The sequence below is a fragment of the Amblyomma maculatum genome, chromosome 6, assembly GCF_055883805.1.
Source record: "Amblyomma maculatum isolate TAMU_Amacu chromosome 6, ASM5588380v1, whole genome shotgun sequence".
Lineage (NCBI taxonomy): Eukaryota > Metazoa > Arthropoda > Arachnida > Ixodida > Ixodidae > Amblyomma > Amblyomma maculatum.
In genome coordinates this window covers 177165440-177175643 of record NC_139349.1, presented here as the reverse complement: position 1 = coordinate 177175643, position 10204 = coordinate 177165440, and the positions used below count along the sequence as shown (strand labels likewise).

At 46.0% G+C, this 10204-nt stretch overlaps 1 protein-coding gene and 1 pseudogene across 1 annotated transcript; one reads left to right on the top strand and one right to left on the bottom strand.

The window, feature by feature from the left end:
• LOC146187473 (uncharacterized) lies at positions 1 to 1505 on the top strand. Its single transcript, XM_084608213.1, has 2 exons — positions 1 to 302; positions 1091 to 1505. The coding sequence occupies exons 1-2, from the start codon at positions 16 to 18 to the stop codon at positions 1503 to 1505; spliced, it is 702 nt and encodes a 233-aa protein (XP_084464339.1). The 5' UTR covers positions 1 to 15.
• A 6566-nt stretch (positions 1506 to 8071) lies between these two features.
• On the bottom strand, positions 8072 to 9188 carry LOC146187472 (uncharacterized; annotated as a pseudogene).
• Positions 9189 to 10204: the final 1016 nt, after the last annotated feature.

Below are 10204 nucleotides of genomic sequence, written 5' to 3'. Positions count from 1 at the left end.
TACTCAGTGGTGCTCATGGGAGTTGTGGACAGCCATTGCAAGTACATCCTCATCGATGTGGGCGCAGAAGGCCGACTTAGTGATGGTGGAACGTTAAAGAAAAGTGACTTTGGTCGTGACCTGGATGATGGCATTCTCGACATCCCCAGGCTTGGGAGACTGCCCAAGTCACGAACAGTTGCACCGTATGCTTTCGTCGGTGACGAGGCATTCCAGCTGCGCACGGACTCCATGCGGCCATACCCGTCAAGGTGCCTAAATGACCAGAAGCGGATCTTCAATTACAGATTAAGCAGAGCACGGTATATATTAGCATTGTTTGATCTGACTTTATAAAGCGTAATTGTAATCAGGTTATAAAAAGAGGCGTAATTTGCAAATTTCTTACTTTATCCCAAATTGAAATGAGATATTTTTCAATAGTCTCCATGGTTAGTTTCGAAGCATCTGTGCAAAAGCAATTGGGTTCATTATTGTAAAAACCAGTGCCCTCCAGCATCTTCCAGCATGAAGCCAGTATGTTTTTCACACTGCTTTTGGCTGGGGACGCTGGAAATCTGACGGTGATAGAAAATGCTGGCAAAGCAGCGTGCATGTGCTGGAGCCACATTTGTCCTAGTATCATTTTGGAAATGGTCAGAAGGTAGGAAACTGGAAGCCTAGACATATGTAAAATGAAAAATTTGGTCTCGGTAAGCACTGTTTGAACTCCTTGCACACCTGGATAGAGAATGAAGACAGCTTCTTATTTTGAGAGTTTAGTTGGGAGAGTTGGACTTTCATAAGAAACCACAGGCTTCAAACAAGACCTTCACATTAGTGAGCACGCCCTTGCACCAGCCAAGTTGAAACAGCAGAACAAAAGCTAGTAGAAGAACAGCCTTTCTTTATGGTATAGCACCAGGATGCTGAGTGGTGCTGGCTCTTGCTATAGGGTTTGAAGCCAGAAGTTCGAATAAATGCATTTTCATAGTATCATATTCCCTTGACTTTATCCGTATACCTCTGTCTGCATGTATTTAAATATATGTTTGCTGAACATGGCAAGCGTTTCACTTATGGGCTGGAATGGTCTTTTTTTTTTTTTCAGAAGGTGCGCTGAAAATGCTTTCGGCATAACTGCGGCAAGGTGGCGAGTACTATTGCGGACTATCCCACTGCGCCTCGAGAATGTTGACTATGTTGTCAAAGCCGCTTGGGTCTTGCACAACTTCCTAACTGTGAGAAATCCTCGGGCCGACACGTTCACAGACAGAGAGGACGCATTTGGGAACGTTGTGGGAGAACATTGGCGGCAAGGCATCCAAGGCGCATTGGGAGATGGTTCGCAGCCCCGGTACTTCTCACTTGCTCCAACACACGCCAGAAACCACCATTCTGATGCCGCTATAGTTAGAGATTTGTTTGCTGCCTACTTCTACAGCGCTGTTGGCGAAGTCTCCTGGCAGTGGCAGCAACCAGGAGTCTCGATGGATGCTGCATTGAGACGAGTGCCAAACCAGTAGCCTCATGCGTGCTAGCAAATGTAACATGCTTAAGCATATAAAGATGTGCTGCTCTAACTTGTGCCTTCTGCTTACAGGCTTTGCTATTTGGGAACTCAGGTTTGGTGGTTAAGTCGAGTCCACTTTGTTCTGGTTACAAAGTATCGCCACACAACAGTTAACAGCCACGGCACTGTTTCCTATAGCAATATCTCTGTTTACTACAATGATTTCTTGTTGCATTATTGCTAACAGCAGACAACACCAACTACTGGAGCCAGCAGTAAGTGGAAAAGCTGGAGGTTCTAGTGAAAATTCGACCATCCACAGCAGACTGCACACCAAGCACATACCATTTCACGCGAGGCTCTCCAACACCTTAAGATTAGTCGAATTATGCTTACTGACGTGGAGAAAAAAGCCCGCATATCTTTTTCTTTTTTTTTTTGCTATAGGCAACCTGCAATGAAATTTGCTGTGTCGATCGCCACGCCGTAACACATATCCTAGTGGGACGAGCAAATACCTCTGAGGCGTGAACCAAGTGGCTAACAGCAGCATTTTTTAGTCATGCTGCAGGACAATTACAGCGCTACCTATGCAGTGCAGGTTCCCTATATGCAGTACCTATTTCTCTGTGACAAAAATGTTGGATAGCTTCGTGTACAGCAAGCAAAGCTTATAGGCTATGGCTTTTCTCTAAACCAGATAACAAGTTCCTGCCAGGCTTAAGTGCTTGAATCTTCATGTATCTTTCCTTTTTCACAAACCTGATCGTAGCAAGGGTATTTCCTTTCCACTTGAATATTGTGTTGTCTCTATTCCAATAAGCTGACAGGAAGTGAAGTAGCAGGAATCTATGAGCATAGTAGGGCCAAATTTTTGAGTAGGACAGAAAAGCCTTGTGTTGATGAAGTTTGTATGCATGCATGGCAAAAAAAGGCAATCAATGCTCCGCATGAAAAAGATGGGCAGGATGAGAATTCCCATCCAATGGGGATTTCTTGATTGAAAGTATGCTCTTTGTTTTCATGCCAAGTCTATTACAAGAAAAGGAGGAAATTATTCTTGAAAATTAACATTGCTCCTTAGCATGAATAAAGTTTCCTGTTACGGGCACAGTGGGGCTAGCTATTTTAACTGTGTACGCATATTTAGCATTTTACTTGCCTAGGCAGTTGTTTTGTATCATGGCGTTCCTGCAAGCTTGTCTGGGGATTTAATTGCATGTATGCTTCTTCAACATAAACCCTGACTGCTCATTGGAGGGTCAAATTCTAAGGTAAAGCTCAGCTACTTTGGTCATCTGATGAGAAGAGAGGAGTCGCTGGAGAAAGATTTGATGTTGGGAAAGGTTGAGGGTCGCCGGAGAAGGGGTAGGCAGTGAACGCGATGGCTAGATGGCATCCTCGAGGCACTGCAGATGAAGTTGTGTGATGTTAGGAAGATAGTGAGAGACCGGAAAGCGTGGCGTGACATGGTCAATAGTGTCACGAAGAGTCGGACACGACTGAACGACTGAACTGAACTGATGCTTCTTCAAACACCTGTAATTCTTTTAGCCATTATTAGTGCTGCCTTTGTACTACATGCACTAGAGATAATTGATTGTTTTCTCAGAAACAAAGCTGCTATTCGTGCTTTTTTCATATTCTGTGCATCAGATGAAAAGTCAGTTAAATGTTTAAGCAAGACTCATTCACTCATATGTGGGAATGCATATCAATATGCCCATCTTTTATTGGGACAGGTCCTGGAAACGTTCCAGCATCCTTATTTGCATGCGGGTTTGCTCAGCCGCCGGTAGCCTTTTTAGTCTTTTCGCTACAGATAGAGCGAAAAGGTCGCATTCATCATGCTCTTTGCTTATTGTGTGGAGCGCGTCTGTAAGTTTCCCAACATGGCTGGCTAACGAGGCATCGTCAGCCTTATTTGTGGGTTTTTTATGCCTCTTTTCTTGTGTAGGCACTGGCTGGGGCATAAGAACCTCCCGCACTGGTGAGTGCTGCTGTGGAGAAGCATGCTGAGACAAGGCATCGAAATCCCAGTCTTCAAAAGGGTCCGCTTCTTCAACTTCTATAGTGTTGGTGCTGTGTTGATGCCCTTCATTGCACTCTAGCACTACACTGGCCTCGAGAACAACACTGGCGCTCAGCATTATGTGCGCCTCAGACACCGAGGTTGATGCGCTGCTGGACCCAGCTTCTGCTCATTTGCCGAGGCTTGTAGTTGCCTGAAGTCCTGCATATATCAGAAGAGCAAACATAAAACATGTATATAACACATGAACTTGCATACTAGTACATGTCATTGCTTGTAAAAATGTTTTCTGTACATCTCGCAAACTTTTGCCAGTCACTCGTTGCCGGTCGCTTAGGACCATTGCACCGAACTTACTTCCATCCTGTACGCTGTTTTTCTGTATATGTTTTCCTGTATATCCTTGCCATTTTTGCATCTTTTCTTCACTGACTCATACACATTATTAAGTTCATATTGCTTCATGACCCAGTTTGCACGGGTTTCTCATATGTGAACAAAACCCTTTTACCTTTTTAAAACCATGTCATTTCTTTGTAATGCTTCTGTGGCTGCCATTGTACGGATTAAATTGAATGCCTTTCCACAATCCCCAAAAGTCAAATTTAGTACATGACAAACTAATATTATTCGTTTATTCTTTCCACAGTGCATTGCTGTGTCCTAAGTTTTAGCTCAATACAGGTGTTGATATCATCAGTGCAGTGCTTTGTCTTTCATTCTTTTGGGTATTTTTCTGATGGCACTCTAGGAACTGTAATAAATGGAAGCTTTATAGCTGGTTACCCATCCTTCGAACTTAAGTCATTGAGTTACTAATAAAAAGTACTGTACTGTTGCCACTCCTCTCTTCTGGTTACTAGCTGAGCTTATATGCTGTCATAGAGCCTATTTCCAGCCTTTCTGTTTGGCTTGACAGATCAGCAAGGCCTATGATGTGACACATATCAGGGAAGGCACTTATGTCAGTGCCATGCTATCATTTCTTTACATTTGCAGTAATAAACTTCTGATTACTGCCTCATTCAAACAACAATGCTGCTTTCACAGAAAATAGCAGTATAATTTTATGTCTTATGACAGCTTTTTGAAAATTCGGATCGACATGCAAGTCTGCACAGCTATGCAGGTCCTAACTATCACCACAGTGTCAATATTTAGTTTAAATACCATGAGACTAATACAAGTGGTGGAAAACTCTTCCAATGTAAATTCTGCAATAATGCATTTTTTGCTGCTCGACAAGCGTAACTGCATCCAGAAAGAGTGCTAGAATCAATGTTAACGGGAGGAAAAAGTGCATGGAATGCTCATGTGTGTGCTGCGCAATATCAGGTGATGTCGAACAACCCCAAGTATTATAAATTATTCCAAGTTTCATTGTTGTTTTGAAGGCCAGCTTGAGTAATTCGGCACAAATAGCAGAGAGCAGTGAAGGAAAGTTTTCTGAATCTGCCATTTCCATAAAAAAGCATAAACCAGGAGCACAATTCAATCTGACAAGTTTAACTGGTCAAGTTAGCAAACCAAAACACATATAGGTCTTCCACGAGGATTCCTCCCATTACAACATCAATAAAGCTGTGGTTACACTTAGTGTTTTGTTATAATGCTGATCACACTGATATTTGTAGTCCTACATAACGTATTTTTCCATAAAAATAAATGGTGACAAGAAAGACGAAAACATGTTCATGAGCCTAACAAAAGTAAGAAATAAAGGTTGAAATATTTTGAAAGAAGTACCGCATTTTGCACGAATATAACGCGATCACAAGTAGAGTTGGCTTCTACCATCTGACAAGTGTGATGGTGAAGCTTGCCTAAAGTACCCTGAGCAAGTTAAAATATGCACAATTACAGATCTTAATTATCAGTAGGAATGTATGCGACCAAAATATGTATAACAGAAGAACCATTTTCATTAACAGGCAACCAGCCTGAAAAACTGCATAATTTATTTGATTGGAAAAGTTCTTGGAAAACAGTAACCAAAAATAGAAAGCCATAAATAAATGTATGATTCTGCCTGCAATACATTTTTCTGCCTTAAGCGATCGGTGCCATCATACCATCGCTCGTTGCTTTTCGCGCGCCGACTGAGGCCACACAGATCTACTATTGCGGCCATATGAGCTACACGTACTGCGCACCGGCCGCTCGCGCAATGTAGATTTTTGTTCGTTATGCCTGACGGCAAAGTCTTAAGAAAAATAAAAAACTAAAGATACACCGCGCGAGCGGTCGGTGCGCGGTGTAGCTATCGCCGCGATATGTACAGTCGGCGCGCGCGAACTCTCCACGAAAAGCAGAACCTGCTTTTAAACATTTTTACATTTTACTCAGCATACAATAGCTCCAGCGCTCTAAACATGGCTGCACATGTTTGTGCTCACGTTTGTATGCAAAGTCGTGCATTTCGCCAGATTATGCTTGCTTCACTACGCAGGTGTAAATTGCGTTGGCAAGGCAGAATTAACAATTTTTGCGAACAGCTCGATATGGAAATCAATAATTATCAGTGAACTTACGGCCTGCTGTCTATGGTGCCCTTCAGGAATAGCAGCAAATTATAGTATGGTCAAGAAATGTCGTTGTCGGCCACTTATTCGGCGCCGGCGCCGCATTTTTTTCTGTGCTGTGAGTCGTTGTAGAGTCGGCGGAACTTGTCCCAAAGAAATTTCCACCTCTTTTGCACAATTATCACGCCCTCTGCATGATTAAAAAACGACAGTTTGTGAACACATTTCAATCACTGCAGTTCGTCATGCTTATTTATCAACTTACCTTCGGTTGGCACTCCTGGCAATAATTCCGCTGCGACTTCCTTCCAGAGCGCTTCTTTTATCAATGTGTTCTTATGCGACTCGTGCCCGGCAAGCCACAGCGATGGCCGCCTCTCTACAGCGCCGATCAGCGCTTCGTTGTTTATTTTCGTTGCCGTTTCCACGTGCGAAGATGGGAAGCGATGACACAAAAAGTAAAAAGAAAAGCACGCGAAGACGCCGCGCCAGCGAGAATTCCCAATCCGGGTGTCGCGGCCACCCTGTCCTCTCATTGGTGTACGGCGCCTAGACGTGCGCCAATGAGAGACCTACGTCGGTGAGCAGCTTCAGGCGCCTGCGTGAACGCTGACGCCGAAATCTAGCACGGACAGATCTCGGCTCTCCGCATGAGCTTGCTGGCGTCCCGTACGTCTCGTACCTCGCGCATGTGCAAACCGGTTCCTGCATACGCTAACAGCGCCGACGCCCAGAATATGTCGTTGGAGGTGGGCCTTAACTCCTCACAAGGGCCGCACTACCTTCACGGCAGCAATGTCATTCCTGCTGGGGCGCCACTGTCTATACGTCACCGCGACACTCAGAGAAAAACACATACACCGAAGTAAGCAAATCACAAAATACAACATTGGTGCATGCTGTTGTCCAGGTCTGCTAAGCAGTCAGCAATATCACTCTGCAGGGAGTCCACATTAATGTACACATGCGTACACACGAAGTCATATTGTTCGTCGCGGCTCGCAAGTCCGCGAACACAACACTGACGACACCAGCTGAATATCAGCGAGAACCCTCTTCCAAGTGTCCGATATATCACATACACAGCCCACCGCACCCAGCGTCAGCTGAGTTCACGCTTGTCTGGGTTGGCATGGTGGCATCGCTAGTTCTGAGTCTCAGGTCAATCTGAGGAGCCATGGATAGCGCATCTGCATTTCCATTCCCGATGCCTTTTCTGTGTTTCACCGTTATGTTGCCACGCTGGAGTGCCAGCGCCCACGTATCTAATTTAGCCCCGTGTGGAGTGCACGTCATCAGGTGGTTGTCAGAGAAGACATTGGCCTCAGCGCCAAAGAGCCCGTGATCGAGTTTCTTTAGAGCGCAAATAATAGCGAACGCCTCGCTCTCTCTGGTCGACCACCTCGCGTGAGCCGCGCCGAAACGATGACTTGCCAACGCTATAGGCCTCTCATCGCACTTTTCCGTGGCCTGTGCCAAACAAGTCCAAGCAACCGTTGCTGACGCATCAGTGAGCAGCCAGTATGGCTCGGGAGGTTGCAGAGTGCTCAACGCCACTGTTCTGCAGAGTGAGTCCTTCGGCTGTTCTAATGCGCACTGCCATAATCCGACCGCGGGATCAAGTTGGAGACTCCTCGCTTTGTCAGCGCCGTCAGTGGGCCAGGTATTTTAGCAAAACCAGGCACAATCTCACATACATGTCTTGAGCTCTCATTGCCGACCTGCACTGTTCGAAACCTTTCAAGCTGGCTAGACAACGAAACTGCATCTTCTCTCTCACTCGAATCAGCGTCCTCTCGTAGATAGTCGACGTTCAGTGCCCCGCCTACTTCGCATACTAGTGCCGCAGAATTCTGATTTTTTGCGTTTGCAACTTCTGCAGCCGGCGGACCACCAACTTCAGTACGGGTATTTGTGCACGCCGCCTCACCGGTCTCATTTAGCAGTTGCCAGTCCTCTAACGACAACAAACAGTTCACCCCATCGGTCAGCTCATCAGTGAGGGCACGTACTATGCCTATTTTTTTATTTGCAACTGGTTCCTGGCGTAGATATTTTGATAGGAATCGTCGCCAACTTCGCCTGAATTGAGCTGCCGAAAGCAGACATTAGCTTCACTGTCCCTGATGGTTGCTTCAGCTCCTGTGGTAGTATGCTCTCTCGTATTACGGTTATTTCACTACCCGTATCAAGAACTGCCTCTGTGCGAACGTCTCCACACACCAAGTCTACAAACTCAAATTTTGATGAGGCTCCCTTCGAACTTTGCATCGGCACTTCAACTCTAGCAGTTAAACCCGTAATTTGGTTAACCACTGGTTCTTTTACCTCTGTCTGATCGACCAGCGCGACCTTCTGCACCCTCTGCCCGTGCCCATTTTCTTGTTTCTGGCGCGGTTCATTTCCCGTTGCTTGCGGGCAATTCCTAGCAATGTGCCCCTGTCCATGGCATAGGTGACATTTTACTGTGCGTTTTCAGCATTAATCTGTTTTTGACTCGCTTGCTGTACTGGCACCGTAACCTGCTTTGTAGCCCGGCCTTTACCTTTTGCGTGCTCAAAGATTTGTAGAGCCTTTGATAGCTCTTTAGGCTTCAGCCAACTCTCTCCTTCGCGAAGGCGCACATATTCAAAGTCCTTCGTGCTAAGACCTGCCTTAATGCGATCGGACACCATTAGATCGGTCAGCGCCTCTTTCGAGTCCACCTCTCTAGCCTGGATGTAGTATGCTAGGTACGTTTTCACGCGCGATACAAACTGAGCCCATGTCTCCTCCTTCCTTTTCACAGCTTTTTCAAATCTTTCAAGGTACTCAGTCGGGTTAGCTTCAGTTGACTTAGAACCGCTCCTTTTACGGCCTCATATTCCGTACAATCCGCTCCGTCGAGGTTACGAAACAAGTACCGGACACGCTCTGTCAGTGCCGGCAGAATTAAATGCACTCGGCTACTGTACTGCACGCTGAATGTAGCGAACAGCTTCTCCACATCCTCAAACCATACTGGCACATCAGCATCACATGGCATTTTATAGCCCTTAAGGACTTTCGCACACTGTGTTATTGAATCTGGGCCTATACCTCGCTCATCGCTCCGTCCCGACCCAAGCGGTGACAGTCGACCATTCGACAGCCCAAGCTTCATTTGCTTTAAGGCTATTCGCTCTAGGGATTCAATTTCACGCAATCGTAGCTCCATTTCAATCTTTAACTCCATACGGCGAATAGCCATCCTCTCTGTCTCGGCTCCTGTCGCGTCAAGTGACAATGTTGGTCCCTGGTCGCCAGCCTGTAACCTGCTCTCCACATTGTAATCACCCTCCATAGTCACTACGATTTCTACTCCGCCTTCTAGCATTGCTCCTCCTGTTGAGGATTTGACCTCGATTCCCTCTGAGGATTAGATTCGCTTTCTTTAGCAGCTAGCATTCTCCTCGTCTCAACCATAAGCGCCACAAACCAACAAACATGCCAGCTTCAACAAACGCAAAGAACTCCCACTCACCCGGCGCAGATCTTTTGCTGTCTGACGCCCAGAGCCCGTATGATGCGTCCGCTCCAACAGCGTCGGCGGCACCCGAGGTAGAGTCGTCTCTTGACGGTTCCTCGCTGCTCCGTGTCGAATGGCCTGTGGTTGCCGGTGTGATGCTTGACCTTGTAGGTGAGACGTGCCGAACCCTGTCGAGCTGCGCCAGTAGAATTTATGTCGTTCGTTCCTTTTCGGAAGGTTCTTTAAACCCTTCCTGGTATGTAGTTCGGCGTAGAGAAGACCAGGAGGCGTACATGAAGGTGATTATGGTAGAGCATATATTTACAGCATGACATGTATATATACAGAGTAAAACTGGAACATGAAATGGATTTACAAAAACAAAACTCTGCGCTACTTTACTCTTCGACCTAACTGGTTAGAGCCTAAGCAGAACAGCCGCGCACATGCCTCTGCATGGAGCCCCAGCTCAGACTGGACTCAACTCTCTTGGATCACCATCTCATTTATACCTTCATAAAACAAAGAAATGGGGGCGGTCGTTTTCAGAGGCCAGCCCCACACATCAACTGTCCAATAAGGAAATATGCTAGATGGGTACAGCCCCATGGGTTGACCTTAGCCTCTAACCCAGGGTCCCACTAGCAATACAAATTACAACAAACAAAGCA